This window comes from Coenobita brevimanus, chromosome 21, assembly GCF_032717465.1.
Source record: "Coenobita brevimanus isolate Jiangsu-jjx chromosome 21, ASM3271746v2, whole genome shotgun sequence".
Taxonomy (NCBI): domain Eukaryota; kingdom Metazoa; phylum Arthropoda; class Malacostraca; order Decapoda; family Coenobitidae; genus Coenobita; species Coenobita brevimanus.
In genome coordinates, this window is record NC_136974.1 from 29,939,580 (window position 1) to 29,955,688 (window position 16,109).

Below are 16,109 nucleotides of genomic sequence, written 5' to 3' on the forward strand. Positions count from 1 at the left end.
CTAAGACAGGAAATTACTGAGAGAGAGAGAGAGAGAGAGAGAGAGAGAGAGAGAGAGTTATCTGCGGGTGAGAGATAGTGAAATGAAATGCGAGACGTTTAGGGAAATCTGGTAGATTTAGTGTGAAAGGGGAATTGTTACGATATTCTCTCTCTCTCTCTCTCTCTCTCTCTCTCTCTCTCTCTCTCTCTCTCTCTCTCTCTGTCTATCTATCTATCTATCTATCTCTTTCTCTGTCCATCTGTCTATGTATTTGCCTTTTTTCTTAGGATAAATATTTCGTATTGGAGGTGTTACGTAAAGCTTTCATGAACTTGCCTATACTCTCTTCATCTCACCCTGGCCTAGATTTGCGTCTTTGGGAAGCTGATTTCAAGTAGGCTAGCTTAGTGCCGTAATAAGATAATACTAGGGTCCTGTATCCTTTCCATGGCACTTCTTCGTGTCTAGTGCTGTGTTCTTGGGTTAGTCTCTTGTCAAACCCAGCGTTCAGGAGAGAGAGAGAGAGAGAGATTTTTTTTTTTGGCCAAGTTAAAGTAAAAAGAGTATCGTACTGAGCGTCTCTCCTAAGTTTCCTAAAACAAGTTCCAAAGATGGTGTAAAGGCTAAAAGACATCACCAATCGACAGGGTTAATCTTACTGTTTAGTTTATACGCGCTGCCCTCAGACGATTTCCTTCAGCTGAGGGGATATTTTGCACGAGTGGGATTGGATGTACAGTAGCTTAACTATAACCAACTCCTTCATAATTACAGTTGATTGCAGGAAAATCGTCTGTAATGTGACTGACCCATTGCATCCGGTGACGTAATAAGAGTCCTCTTAGCTTCTCGTCCTTTTGTTGCGTATTTCCCGTGGCTCAGTGGCAGAAAAAGGCAGCACTGCGGCTCCACATACTTCCCATAGCACTTCTTCTTGACTAGCATTATATTTTAGTGTTAATATTTCGATAGAACTCAGTAATCAAGATGGAGCGACAGCAAGCTTTGGCCAAGTTAGAGTAAAAAGGGTTTAGTAGTGTATCCTCTGCTTCTAACATACGGTTATGTTTAACTTAATAATGCAAACAGTACTGCAAGGCTTAATGACAGCTTTAACTTTCCTCTAGATTGAAAATTCTCCTAAGCTGAAAAATATCGTCTGGAGGTAACAAGAATAAACCATAAAACGTCACCGGGCTGAAAGGGTCAAACTGAGATGTGCAGTTGGCCACGCGTAAAGTTGGGACAGTGGCGTTGTGAAGTGGAAGTGTAGCTACAATTTCTGACGTTCATGCATCACGGTTACCTGGTCATTTAATATCTGACACCTCCCTTCATTCCAGTCAGTGTCACCAACCAGTATGTGATTATGCCAAGGTTGTTAAGTGTACCCAGTTCTACACCTCTGATACACACTCATCTTGTCCCAGGTTAATGTGTCGTCAAGTGTATGTGAAGAGGGTGTAGGTGTTAACGGTGGTTTTGGCCACTTCTTTTCCATTTCCTTTCTGCTTCACTGGCAAACAGGGTCGTAAATAGTGGAAGGTAGGTTTTGTTTTGCTCTCTCTCTCTCTCTCTCTCTCTCTCTCTCTCTCTCTCTCTCTCTCTCTGTCTTTACCCCTGTATTTCCGTCTGTCTGCCTACTGTAACTATCCATCTATTTCATATTATACATTTCATTGTAGTTCCTTCAATAAATTCTGCGGAGATGAGGTTCCGCGTTTCACTTACACCGCGTCTATGATGGACGGAGGGAAGCTGGGAGAGGAGAGGAGAGGAGGGAGGGAAGAAGAGAGGGAAGGAGGGAGCTAGAGGAGAGAAGAGGAGGGAGGTAGAGGAGAGGAGAGGAGAGGAGAGGAGAGGAAGGAGGTAGAAGAGAGGAGAGTATAATGGGGGCAAGAAGAAAAGAAGCGCGAAGGAAACTTGAGAAGAGAAGAGAGGGAGTGCATAGGAAAGGCTGAAAAGGGAGGAATAAAGGAAGAAGGAATGACGAAGGAAGGAAAGTAAAAAAAAAAGGAGAAGGGAAAGTGTAAGATAAAGTAAAAGAGGAGAGATAAGAGCTGAGGGGAAAATTTTGTATGTAAGGGAGGAGAGGACAAGGAAGGAGGGAGTGAAAGGACACGAAAGACACCAGAGTGAGATAAATGAGAGGGGGTGGAGGAAGAAAAGAGCAAGAGAAGGGAAAAGAGTGTGAGACAGTTAAGAAAAGTAAGAAGAAGTACCTATGGAAAAAAAAAGAAAGTGAGAAAAGGAGGTAAAGCCTGTCGGAGAAAATAGTAAAGATGGAGGACAAGAAGTAAGAAAAATATAAGAAAAAAAACAGAATACTGGAGAGATGCTGAGGAAAGTGGAGTGGGTGGAGAAAATGAAAGAGCGATTAGGAGAGAGAAAGGAGTGTGGGAGCAAAGTGTAATGACGGAGGAGATGAAGGGAGAATACTTAGAGATAAATTGGGATAGTGTAGTGTTGAAGGAGACGAGTGTAGGAGTGAAGGACAGTGAAGGAGGACGTTGAAGGAGAAAATGAAGGAGATTTGTGAGTGTCGTGTAGGAGGGGTGTGGGAGGGAGAAGCAGTGAAGGAAAGTGAATGAAAGGAAATGTAAGTGAAATTTAGAGAGGGAAGTGATGAAGGAAGGGAAGGAGAGAAGTATTACGGGAGTAATGACTGGAAATGATGGAAGAAATATGTATGAGGGATGATGAGAGAGAGAGAGAGAGAGAAAGAGAGAGAGAGGGGGGGGGGACAAAAGCCGAACGAAGGAGGAAATATAAAGAAAGGCAGGGAGTCATGGAACAGGTCATATAGAGTTTTATGGTCCCAGTGCTTCCTCCTGGTCTGAGAGTGGCTGTGTGTGTGTGTGTGTGTGTGTGTGTGTGTGTGTGTGTGTGTGTGTGTGTGTGTGTGTGTGTGTGTGTGTAGAGAAAGCTCATTTATTAACCCTTTCGCTTTATAATCATCTTTACTTACAGTCTTGCTGTTGAGGTGTTCCGGTGACTTGGTGGTTACTGTGTTCGCCTGGAATTAAAACCCAGTCATTGTGGACAGTTGATAGGGGTATTAATAGTATTATTAGTATTATTATTATTATTACTATTATTATTATTATTATTATTATTATTATTATTATTATAGTCGGTTTCTTTTGATCTGGTGGAAATTCGTCATTAGTACAACGTGAATACTAAATCGTGGTTGCATGAGATTCGATGGGCTGTTAGTATGAGTTAGCAATAAATCTCCTTGGTTATCAGTCAGATCAACCCATTACTGACCAGAATGGCGTTAGGGAGTTCGTCAGACTAGAACAAATGTATTCTAAGATTTGCTTTCATAGGTAGGCGGTAAAATTAACATGTCCTCTCGTATGCAGCCGTTAGTCACGTTGGTTCATACACATGGCATTTACGCCACAACGCATCAACCTTCGCAGGCATCCTCCTCGACTTATACTAGACCAGCATGTGAACGGACTGATTTTGGCTGTCATTCTTCTAGCCCTAAACTTACTATGGTCGAAGTGTCGATGTGTAGCAACTAATATTTTCTCTTTTTCTGGATCCTACTTTACCTCATATCTTGGGTTGGAGGACTGGTAACTACGATTAGGATTACTCTGATTTTATATGATTGTTTTGTCATTTTTCTTTGGTATTTTTAAGTCTGATGGTGTGAATGTTGGCTTGTTGGCTTGTATTTCATTCAAAGTGTAGAGCACACTGATACTGGATGATTGGAAAGAGGAAATGTAATGCAGTTTCACAGAGTGCTGTTCTCCTAGAAATTTAAATCACTTTAAGGAAAATATGTGACAATGACAATAAGTGTCTGGTGGTTTAGTGGTAGGGTTGTTGGGTCTGAAACAGCATCATTGAGGTGACTAGGGTTTTTTCTTGTAAATGTCAATAGAGGGGTCAGTCAGTCTCATGCCCTTAATTGTAGACTACGGTTACTTTGCCTGGGACTCCTGCAGCACGAAGGGGAAGGGGGTAATGCAGAATTGAGTGTTACTATTACTGAGGTAATGAATATCCGTTGAGCACCAGGGTCTTTTGTCATTTCACTGCGATGACGTGTTTTATTTTGCTCTAACCCCAAACGACTTTCGGCCTAGGAGAGAAATTTTGAGAGGGAGGTGATAGATAATTATAGAATTCATTAACTTATCTCCATTTGACACGAAAGCTGTATCCTAAGCCAAATAAATCGTTTGAGATACCGTGAATAAACAGTACAGAGACGTCATCACAGTGAAAGGGTTAACTTGAAGCAGCGAAAGTCCTCATGTGACTTTCCCCCACACGAGCAGTTTAAAGTAGTCGCAGTTTATGTTTAGGAGTGCAAGTAGGGAACATTATGGCCGTGTTAATGAAAGTGCCATGTTAGGGGCCAGTATAACAGCGGCTTATCACCACCATCCCTGTCATTTCACCAGCATAGAGGCCAGATTTAGCTAGCTGTTCCATAAATCCCTTCAGTACGGTGACTTTCATTTCATTTAAGCCCTTCAGTACTGTGACATTCATTTCATTTAACCCCTTCAGTACGGTGATGTTAATTTCATTTAACCCCTTCAGTACGGTGATGTTCTTTTCATTTAACCCTTTCAGTACGGTGATGTTCATTTCATTTAACCCCTTCAGTACGGTGATGTTCATTTCATTTAACTCCTTCAGTACGGTGATGTTCATTTCATTTAACTTCTTCAGTACGGTGATGTTCATTTCATTTAACTCCTTCAGTACGGTGATGTTCATTTCATTTAACTTCTTCAGTACGGTGATGTTCATTTCATTTAACTCCTTCAGTACGGTGATGTTCATTTCATTTAACTCCTTCAGTACGGTGATGTTCATTTCATTTAACTTCTTCAGTACGGTGATGTTCATTTCATTTAACTCCTTCAGTACGGTGATGTTCATTTCATTTAACTTCTTCAGTACGGTGATGTTCATTTCATTTAACTTCTTCAGTACGGTGATGTTCATTTCATTTAACTCCTTCAGTACGGTGATGTTCATTTCATTTAACTCCTTCAGTACGGTGATATTTTTTCTTTAGCTTAATCAGGGTACAGCCAGACGATTAATTCAGCTGTAGTGGTGAAGAGGTTGACCAGGCTTTGCAGATTCTGACATTAAATGAAATAATATTAGGTATTACTAAAAAATGAAATGTTACAAGGATAAAGCAACAGGAAACTTAGTGAAATACCATAGAAGTACAATAACAGTAAAGAAATATACGCTAGTTTGACCACCGCATTTTTTAAACACAATAGCAATGAAGAAATATGCGGTAGTTTTGACCGCTAGAGTGATTTTTAGTGAGAAGTGGGAAATCCCTACCAATCAGGAAAAGGACAGAGGATTTAACGACCTTTTCATAACACTTTTCCGTGACTGGCACCGTACTCTAGTGTTCGTCTCTTATTACAGCTTTAGCATTCAGGATGGACGGATGGCAATTGTACAGTACAGAGTTACAGTAGACAGTACAGTGTTAATCTCTTGTCACAAATCAACAGATGGAAAGTGGACGGAATAAAGTACAGCAGTGTTGAGAGTCGCGTCAAGGTGGAGAAATAGCAGCTTTATGCCAAGTGAATATGGACAGAGCATAGTGATAATCTCTTGTTACAGCCAAGCATTCAAGACGGAGACATGGCAGTTTTAGGCCAACCGGACAGCTTGTAATGAACAAAAGTAGCCTAGTGTTCAGGGTAGAGTCATGATAGAGAGGTGGCAGATTTAGGCCAAACTGAAATGTACAAATTATAGCGTAGAAATTGCAATTTTAAGCCAAGTAAAAGTGAACAATGTATGACAGTTTTAGACAAAGTTAAAGTTGACACAGTATGGTGCAATAGTGGTAAGTGACGTCAAAAGAAAGAGAGAGAAATGGCAGTATAAGGTTAACTTAAAGTGGACAAAGTATGGCAGTTTTAAGCCAAGTTTAAGTGGACAGAGTGTAGTATACCAGTGCTGAGAATCGCGTGAAGATGGTGCGTGTAGGTGTGACCCTCCCCTCTCTCCCCACCACCCCTCCCTCCACCACGACGGGTCAAGGCAACAGCGGCGGCGGCGGCAGTGGGGAGGGGGTCGATGTAATTGGACCCCCAGAGGACCTAAATCACAACAAGGAGCTACGCAGGACTTGCCACAGCCGAGAGAACTGCAGCCTGGGCGAAAACTTAACGTCGCCATCCCACACCACACTTCACGATACTACTGAGCCTTGTGAAAGTCCGCAGTCGTCATGCTGTACATATTCAGATTTGGAGCCTTGGGAGAATGATGATGATGATGATAAACTCAGTGGACGGCAGCGAACGGAAGAGAGGGGAATTCATTGTACCACCGATGAGAGAAATATTCACAACAATAATCTCAGTGGACTCAAGCTTGAGGAAAGAGTGACCCGTTTTGCGACTATTGAAGGAAATGTTCACGTAAATAGACTCAGTGCGCAGCAGCAGGCGGAGGAGACACTGGCTGGTTTTAGCACCAATGAGGAATATATTCGCTCCAGTAGATTCATTGACCAACTAGAGAATGAGGATGAGTCGTATATAATCAGGGAAGACAATAACAATTCTTGGACTGCCACCGTCGAGGAAAATAACTTGAGGAATGGTAACGTGAGAGTGAGGGATGATGATGTGAGACGGAATGGAGATGGTGTGTGTAATGACAGTGACGGTATGATAGAGAGTGATTTAGAAAGAGAGGAAGAAAGTGACTGTCATAGAGGCGTCAAGACAGCAATCGAAAACCAGTCCGAAACCGACACTAAACTGTTGATCAAAGATTTAACAGGAAACGAAAGTGATACCCAAAGTGAAGTGGCCCCAGTATTTAATAACGAAGTAGAAACCAGTGCTAAATTACCGATTAAAGATGTAGAGGACGAAGAAAATGATTCCCAAGATGAAGAGGCCACAGCAGTAGATAGCAATTTAGAAACTGATACTCAGCTAATGACTGAGAATTTTGAAGAAAGGAACACTGAACACCTTAGAGAAGTAGACACAGTAATAAAAAATAACTTAAAAAACAATGCTAAGCTATTGGTCAGGGACATAAGAGAGAAACAAAGTACCTGCCGTAGGGAAGCGGAGATAATAACAGACAGTGAATTAGAGACCAATACTACACTGTTTATCAGGGATTTTGAAGATATAGAGAGTGACTACCATGGGGATGTTAAGACAGTAAAAGATAGTGAATTAGAAGCTAGTACGAAGCAACTGATCAGAGATTTGAAAGGAAAGGAGAGTGATTACCATAGAGGAGAGAACACAGTAATCAACGATAGCTTAGAAACCAGCACCAAATTACTGATCAGGGAATTAAGAGAGAAAGAAAGCGAAGCGAACACCAAACAAACTCTGGTAATAGTTGATGATAAACTCGCTATCACTCCGCCCATTTTGACTCCCATCGCCACGCCCACCTCCACCCCTGCCATCTCGCCCACCAGCGTCACATGGTCCGCCCCGCCCGCCTTCAGCCCGCCCACACCGCCCACCACCCCGCCCACACCCACAGCACCACGACTGGGCGGGTTCCTCTCAAGGGACGGCGATGACAGGGAGGGTAGTGGTGGTGGGGCCGGGGAGATGCGTGCTGCAGTCTCTACCCCCCCGCCTCTCCCTGTTTGTATGTCTGACTCTGCTCAGGACTCAGACGTTGCCGCTGTTCCTGTCCCTGCTTCTGTTTCTGTCCCTGTCCCTGATTCTTTGCCTACCACTGTCACTGCTTCTGTTTCTCTCCCTGTCCCTGATTCTTTGCCTACCACTGTCCCTGCTTCTGTTTCTCTCCCTGTCCCTGATTCTTTGTCTACCACTGTCCCTGCTTCTATTTCTCTCCATGTCCCTGATTTTTTGACTACCACTGTCTCAACTTCTATTTCTCTCTCTGTCCCTGATTCTTTGTCTATCACTGTCCCTGCTTCTATTTCTGCCTTAGCCGCTGCCTCTGAGACTACATCTTGCTTTATCCCTGATTCTGTTTCTGCGGCTGTTCCTGTCTGTGCTTCATTTTCTGTCTCTCCCACTGTCCCCACCCCTGTCCTTTCGCCTGTCTCTGCTACTGTTTCTGTTTCTTCTTGTTCTGTCTCGTCTCCTGTCTTATCCCTTTCCCCTGCTTCTGTTTCTATTTCTGACACTGTCCTCCCCACGACCCGTGCCCCCGCACATATCCCCGCCCTCACACGGCCCAGGCCCCGTCCCCACCGTGGTCTAGGGCGGGGCAGCAGCGGCCTGTTGGCGTGCTGCGAGTTGCCGCGTGCTGAGGCCGGGATAGAAGACGTGCTCCGCCGCCTCAGACACGTCCTGCCTTCTGACGTGGCGGGGAAACCTAATTGTCCCTTGTGCCCCGACCCGCCACCTCGCCCCACCCAGACCCGCCCCAGGGAGTACCTAGGGGGCCCCCACCGTCTCCAGGATCTTCTAGGGGGGGCCTCTCCCACTGGCCTGGGTCTGGCGCTGACTTGCGGGGCACCTTCCACAACCACGACGGGGTCGGGGCGGGGCGAGGAAGGGGAGGATTCCGGGGGCCCCAGATTCTTCGCTGAGCTGTGTCGATTCTGGCCAGACATGATCGTGCGGTAGGTCCTGGCGCCCCACACCCCTCTGAGTCAGACGGGGGGCGATACTTCCTCTCCCCCGTCCACTTCACGGGGGTGGGGGAGTCACCTCACTCACTACCACTACCACTACCTTCCCCTCTCACTGCATCAGGGAGGAAAGGAAGGGAGTTACCTTACTCATCGCTACTCTCCTCCTCTCTCTACACCGGGGAAAGAGCCTCACTTCTTCCTTTCCCTTTCCACAACACCATGTAAGAGGAATGGGACTCTCTCACTCCTTCCCATTCCAGTGTACTGCGAAGGCTGGGGGAGGGGTGACCTTACTCACCACACTCCTTACACCTACCAGTACACCAGGAAGGAAGGAAAGGAAGAGGTTACTTCACTAACTGCAGTCCCTCCCTTCCTCTCTTCCCTTCCCATATTTCCCTCACCCAACCCCTTTCCGTATTTCCCTTGCCCCTCCCATTTCCATTCTCCCTCCCCCACCCTCCCATTCTCCCTCCCACTACACTGGGGAGGGAAGTGGGAGCTACCTCGTCCCTCCCGCCTGACACAAACACAGAGTCTGGAGTTACAGGGGTTGTTAGTTATGAGGGAGGGACTGGCTTACACTGCATATTAAAAGCTTAAACTTGGTAATAGGGTACAGTGTGTTGATGTGATGTACCCTATGTCCCATCATCACTAGGGTACAGTTTGATGATTTGCTGTACCCTACCCATCAACACTGTGCCCTCACACCACAATCATCATACACACGTACACACACACGAGTACTTACGCACATGATGTCATTTCGCACAGGCACGGATACACAGTCGTGAATCAACAATACACACACACATCCTACTGTATCTACTCTGCCCATCGTTGTTGTTCCTTCACACCACAATGGGCAGACACACACACGAGTACATACACACATAATGCCATTTCACACTCGAACGGACGCATTCCTGAGTCACACACACACACACACACACACACACACACACACACACACACACACACACACACACACACACACACACACACACACACACACACACACACACACACACACACACACACACACACACACACACACACACACACACACACACACACACACATGCAGTCAGTCGAAAAAACAACACAGCGCCATTTCATACATGCACGCACACGCATTCCAAAATCAACACACACACACACACACACACACACACACACACACACACACACACACACACACACACACACACACACACACACACACAGCCACTGGAGCCAGCGTTTCACTTGAGCGTTACGGGATAAATGAACAGGAAGACTCTAATTACGCCTTGTGTACTCTGCTTCAATTGTGGTGGAGAAGAGAGAGAGAGAGAGAGAGAGAGAGAGAGAGAGAGAGAGAGAGAGAAAGGGCGGAGGGTTTGTGAGACGAGAGGAAAATGAGAGTACAAGAGGGCTGTGGTGAAGTGAGGACAGGAAGTGAAGGAGAGAAAGAGACAGACAGACAGACAGACAAACAGACAGAGAGGCAAAGCGTAGAGGGGTGAGGACAGTAGAGCGGTAGGGACGGGTGGAGAGAAAAGAAGGGGATGAAGAAGGAAAAGAAGAGTGGAGAGAGCTGTAGTGAGTGTTTAGGAGGGGAAAGTAATAGTAAGGATGAGCGGAGAGAGAGAGAGAGAGAAAGAGAAATAAAAGAAAGAGAGAGAGAGAGGGAGAGAGAGGGGGGGCAGTCCCCCTCTACCTCCTCCCTCCCTTCTCTCTTATTGACCCTGAACCACAGACCAAGTTGGGGGCATTCTCTCTCTCTCTCTCTCTCTCTCTCTCTCTCTCTCTCTCTCTCTCTCTCTCTCTCTCTCTCTCTAGGTAGATAGATAGACAGATATATACATAAATAGACATAGATATATAGATAGGCAGATAGACAGATAGATATATAGATAGATAGATCGATGTAAATATATAGATAAATTTATACAGATATTTATATAGATGTAGATAGACAGATAGATTATATTATTCCCCTTTTCTGCTCATTAACACATATACTTTTAAGGTACCGTAATGCATTTGCCATTAGAGATAATGAAGTTACACTTTTACCCGAGACATTATCTATAATCCAGTTGTTGTATTTGTAAATTATTATCGAGATGAGAGAAAGTTGGAATCAGGATTGGTGTGTGAGTGGGAGTGTGGCCCATTCAGTTGGTTAAACTTTGGTTAGTATCTCTTCTCTGGGTCTCTGGACGCTACCTGGTCTGGATGGTGATGATGATGAAGTTCAGTCCTCTTCAGTATGGTGTTGTGCTGATTTTTCTGTGTCCTTGCTGCTGACAGGCGATTTGATTCAGCCTTATGGAGCCTATTAGTAAGTAAGGGATTAATGCAAGCTGACTAAGCCTACCAATTATGTTTCGCCAAAGCTGAATGAAGTCGTCTGGAAATAACAAGAATACTGTATAATATGAAGGACGCCATGGCATTGCGTAGTGAGATGATAGAAAAAGATGAGATTATGTGAGTGATATGTGAGAGAGGGATGTGAATGGTGTGAGAATAATGAGGTTGGTGATGGTGGCAATTTGTTGTGGGAATGGCAGTAATGGGGAGGGGAAGTAAGAGAGAGGAAAATGGAGAGAAAAGATGGGTAAATTTTTAGAAGTAACCAACTTTTTCTTTTATTATTATTTTTATGTTTTCCAGTGCAAAATACTGTGTTTTAATTAGTTTTGACCTTCATTTTGGGGGGAAAATCCCCCTTTTGGAATTTTGAGTAAGATTTCCAAAAGTGGGTTTATCCCCCAAAATCAAGATCAAAATTAATAAAAAACACACTATTTTGCTTTAAACTAACCCAAACTAACCTAACCTAACCTAACCTAGGCCTAACCTAGAGCCTGACATAGACCGAGTGCACAAGCCTGCACCAGCCAATATGGCGCGACATTCATCCGTTACTGAGCAATAGCCTAACCTAAGCCACTATATGACTACCCCTACAAAATTCGCTCCCCCAACTCAAACTAGGCTTAAAGGTAAGTCTTAGTTAGAATAGTTCAGGGACGTAATATAATGAAAATTGGTAACGTTGGTTACTTCTAGTGGTATGCTTTCCCTTTTCTGCACCTCCATCCTCCCCACATCATTTGTTAGTGGGAAATGGGACTGGGATGATAATGATAATGATGATTAGTTTATGATGATGATGTTATTGAGATCTGGTTAATGAGAGAGTAATATATGTGTGATGTGAAACTGGGAATGGTAAGTGTATTAGAGAATAATGAATGAAACTTTGAAATCACACACACACACACACACACACACACAAACACACACACACACACACACACACACACACACACACACAACTGAAAAAACTATCAGATAAACATAGCTATCATGTCAAAATTGTTATGATCAACTCGTAAAAACTTCCTGAGGTTTGACAGGCAGAAAAGAAATGTGCCAAAAGAAGTGATTTGACGGTGAGATGAATGGGCTTGAGGAGTGACTGAAAAGAATGAGGTGTAAAATCAAACTGGTGAGGAATGAGCTGATGGCAGTATTGGTGAAGGTAAAGTGCAAAACTACGGTAAGTGAGGTGACATTATGAGGGCAGGTGAGTATCGGGGGTGGGTGAAAAGAGGGAGGTGTGAGTGAGGCGAGAGATAAGTGTGAGGTAGTGGGCAGTCAGGGTGAAAGCGAGGACAGTGTAAGAGTAGTGAAAGAGGAAAGTGTGAAGGCGGTGAGTGATGTATTACAGTGAGAGTGAGAGCTGTGAATGAGGTGTGTAGTTTTTTCAGTACAAGAACTACAACTAACTATTCTCCCTTTTTTTCCCCTGCAGGTTGGCACATGACATCTGGCTGGAGTCACCGTCCCCCGAGGCCGCCCCGGAGCCACCTGACCCCCCAAGCGAGACCGGAGGGGCGGCGGGGCGGGGGTGCGAGGGGAATGACGACCCCCAGAGCCCCCGGTCCCACACCACATCAACTGGGAAATGCTGTTCGGATGACGACGCGTGCTGTCCCCAACTACAGGAGCTTCAGGCGGGTGCGGGTGCGGCGTGCAGTAGTCCCAAGAGACAGAAGGTGTGCGGGGTGAATGGGGTGACTCAAGCCGCGTGTGCCAGCCCCATCTGCGGCAGCCCCGGGCCCCGAAGACCCCACCCCCCCGTGTCTTCAGGCCCCCCCAGCGTGGAGAGCGTTGAGAGCAGCGACACCGGGGACCTCAGCGCCAGCGAGTTCTTCCCTGGGGAGCTCGAGGAACTCGGCCCCCCATCACCTCCTGAAGGCGACTCCGAGGGGGCGGGGCCACCTCATCAGCTGTGGGAATCAAAGCCCGGCGAAAGGAAGCGACGGAAGCTGCCCGAAATACCCAAGAATAAGAAATGTGAGTACTCCATTCACCTTTTATATCCTGGCACAGCATATACCATACACCACATTTTGTCACAGCCTTAATTCCAGTGGTTCATCCTTCCTGTTGCTTCACATTAATGACAGCCCAAGAACAAAAACTGTGAGTAAGCAGTGTTTTTATCCTCACACAAAATTCACCACATCATCATAAAACCTTAATTCCTCTGTGTAGTAGTAGCAGTAGTTGTTCCTTAGGCAGTCTGGCCGAACAGTCCCGAGTCCCTTAGGAAGGCCATGGCCGAGACCGGGCTTTCCCACAGAGCTCTCAAAGAGTGTATGTTGTGTTGTTGGCGTAGATGATTGTGTGCAATCCAGTCTTCCATAATGTGCTTAATAGTATGGGGTGCTGTGTTGCATCCTGGACAGGCATCAGCGACGGAGTCATCCAGCCTCTTCTGGTAGCTTAAGAGGGCTGGATGATGCCCACATCTCAGCCTGGCCAGGTGGATCCTGTCCTCACGAGGGAGATAGGATTCAGAAGGGTGGATGTGTTTTCCATCCTGCTGCTTTACATTGCCAACAACCTTGATAGCGAGCAGAATAAGGTCTGGGATAACCAGGAGCTGTAGAGTCTGACCATCAACACGTTCATCTCGCAACTGAAAAAACTGAGTACGATTCCCGGGCCGGCCAGACTGGTGTACCTAGTTTGTTTCCCCCCTTGTTCTTGTTCTCCCGGCAATACAATAGGGACCTGGATGTAAAGTGACTTACGGGGCATGGTGTTCTGTGGCAAGATAAGAAGTGAGCAAAAACTGATTGTCTGCCTTAAGGAGTCGTGTAGTTGGTAGGAAGAAAAGCCAAGCCATCTTCACACACACACACACACACACACACACACACACACACACACACACACACACACACACACACACACACACACACACAGTGATCTACTTCCCTCCCTCCCTCTCTCACACCACGCGCACTGTTTTAATCCCTATCATCAGTCATAACCTCCACTAGCTAGATTAACCTTGGCAGATTAGTACTTCTCTCCCAAATTAAAACGGTGAAGGATATAGCTGTTGCCTGACGCCTTATCTCTACTCTTTATTCTGGGCAGGCATGATATTAAACGACCCTCACGCGATTTTATGCTAATTACCTTCTAACAACCTACTGCAGCTCCTCATTTCATCCCTTCACATCCCGTTTCTGTAGCGCCTTATCCTTCCACCTTATTCCACCCCCACCTCACCCTTCAGCACCCAATCCTCAGCCTTATCCCTCCATCTCATTCCATCACATCCCATCCTCCAGTGTCTTTTTCCTCCACCTCATTCCATCTCACCACATCCCATCCCCTTGTCCCCTCTCATCCCATCCCATTCCACTTCACCTTCCAACACCTTATCCTCCACCTCAAGCCTCCACCTAATACCATTCCACCCCATCCTCTAGTACCTTATCCTCAACCTTATCCCTCCACACCATTCCATCTCTGTGAAGGGTGGTTTACTGAAGCGAAGGCCGTTATTTGGCACTGAAGGAATTTTCACAGTAGTTCACGTATTACAGGAAACCACCATCATGTAGTTTTATGTACGTGGTAACATCTATTAACGGGGGAGTGTCTCGAAAAAGAACGGTGCAGTCCTTGCATGTGTTGCATGAAACTGTTGAACGTGTTTGACGTGTGTTTTGAGTTCACGTAAGTCAGCACGACCTGTAGCCCGCTAGTTACAATTGCCACACTAAACATAGGACCCTACTAACGAACTTACGCTCAATAAATCATTGTATGCTTTGTGGCTTCTCTTGTGGTTTCAGAACTGACAGGCATACCCGCTGCATGAGTGTGACTGCCATAGATAGCTTACCTTATTATCTAATTTAAGGCTATTGGCGACTGTATGAAATTTAAAAACCTGGGTTATTTCCCTCACAGAAAGCACTTGTAAATGTACATCATTTCATTTTTCCCTTTATTAGAAGGAAGCCGCACAGACAATTCGTCTACAACCCGTATTTGTTCTTTATAACGGTGAAGAGTTGTATCCTTCTTGTAACAGACCTCGTGGCGAAGGGCATACCAAAAAGCTTCACGAACCTCCTCAATACGGCGACATCTTTTGTATTTCTTAATCTTATATCCAGATCACATTGTTCAGCTGAGGTGAGACCCACTTATATTGAATGGGTTGATCGTCAGTCAGTGCTGTTTTTTTTTTTTCTTTTATGCGACCAAACCAATCTCACCAAGTTTTGATAGTGTGTATCTAAAGTGTGTAACATTTAATGTTTATATATTAAAGTGGTCAGATTTCCTGTGTGTGTGTGTGTGTGTGTGTGTGTGTGTGTGTGTGTGTGTGTGTGTGTGTGTGTGTGTGTGTGTGTGTGTGTGTGCTATGCGCACGCGCGAGCACCGTTTCGTGTTTCTGGATCCTACCCAACCCATTTCAAAGTGGGAAGAGATGCTTGGACGATGGTGATATTTTTTTCCCCTCTCTTGAAAGTACTTGTCGGTATTTCAACACCTAAGCCAGCGACCTCCTAAATCCAGTAACGTGTAGTATTAAGGAAGGCACTCAGGGCGAAACCTCCGGTAGCTGAGATGCGATGAGTAGCCAAGGACCCATCGTACCGCCATTAACACCCACACCTCTCATCCCCAGCCCACGGTTCCTGCCTTGAGTGCATGTTCGGTAGCAGCTAAGGCCACATTAACCCCTTCAATTCGAGAACGTATTTTATATTTTGTCGTAGCCATCATTCCGGTTTTATTTTATTTATTTACTTATTTATTTATTTTTAAATTGGAAGGGAGAGGTTGGAGTCTGCCCAAACTCATTCAGTACCTGAGATCTTCCCTAAGTATGGTCTGGTGGGATTAAAAATAAACATAGATAATCTGTCATTTAACTGAAGGAGTTAGGAGTACTTCGACTTTTTGTGGGATGTTTTCATGATAGTGTCCATCATCATCATCATCATCACTGCAGTTCTTATTTCCACCTGCAGGGTTAGATAAGGTATGAGCCAGAACAAAGAAATAATTTAATACTGTCACTGACCCCATTAAACTTGACACACAGTCATTTACACATACTCAAAATATTCAAAATCTTGGCTCAACCTCGCAAGCAGATATCATTTGAACATTTTTCCCCTTTAAA

The 16,109-nt window shown here is 45.1% G+C and overlaps 1 protein-coding gene across 1 annotated transcript in view; it reads left to right on the forward strand.

Annotated features, from left to right (window-relative positions):
- Aplip1 (JNK-interacting protein Aplip1) overlaps positions 1-16,109 on the forward strand; it is a 263,981-nt gene that overhangs the window by 195,168 nt on the left and 52,704 nt on the right. Inside the window, exon 2 of the mRNA XM_080266645.1 lies at positions 12,417-12,961. Coding sequence (XP_080122771.1) covers positions 12,417-12,961 — 545 coding nt within the window. The remainder of the gene's footprint in view (positions 1-12,416; positions 12,962-16,109) is intronic.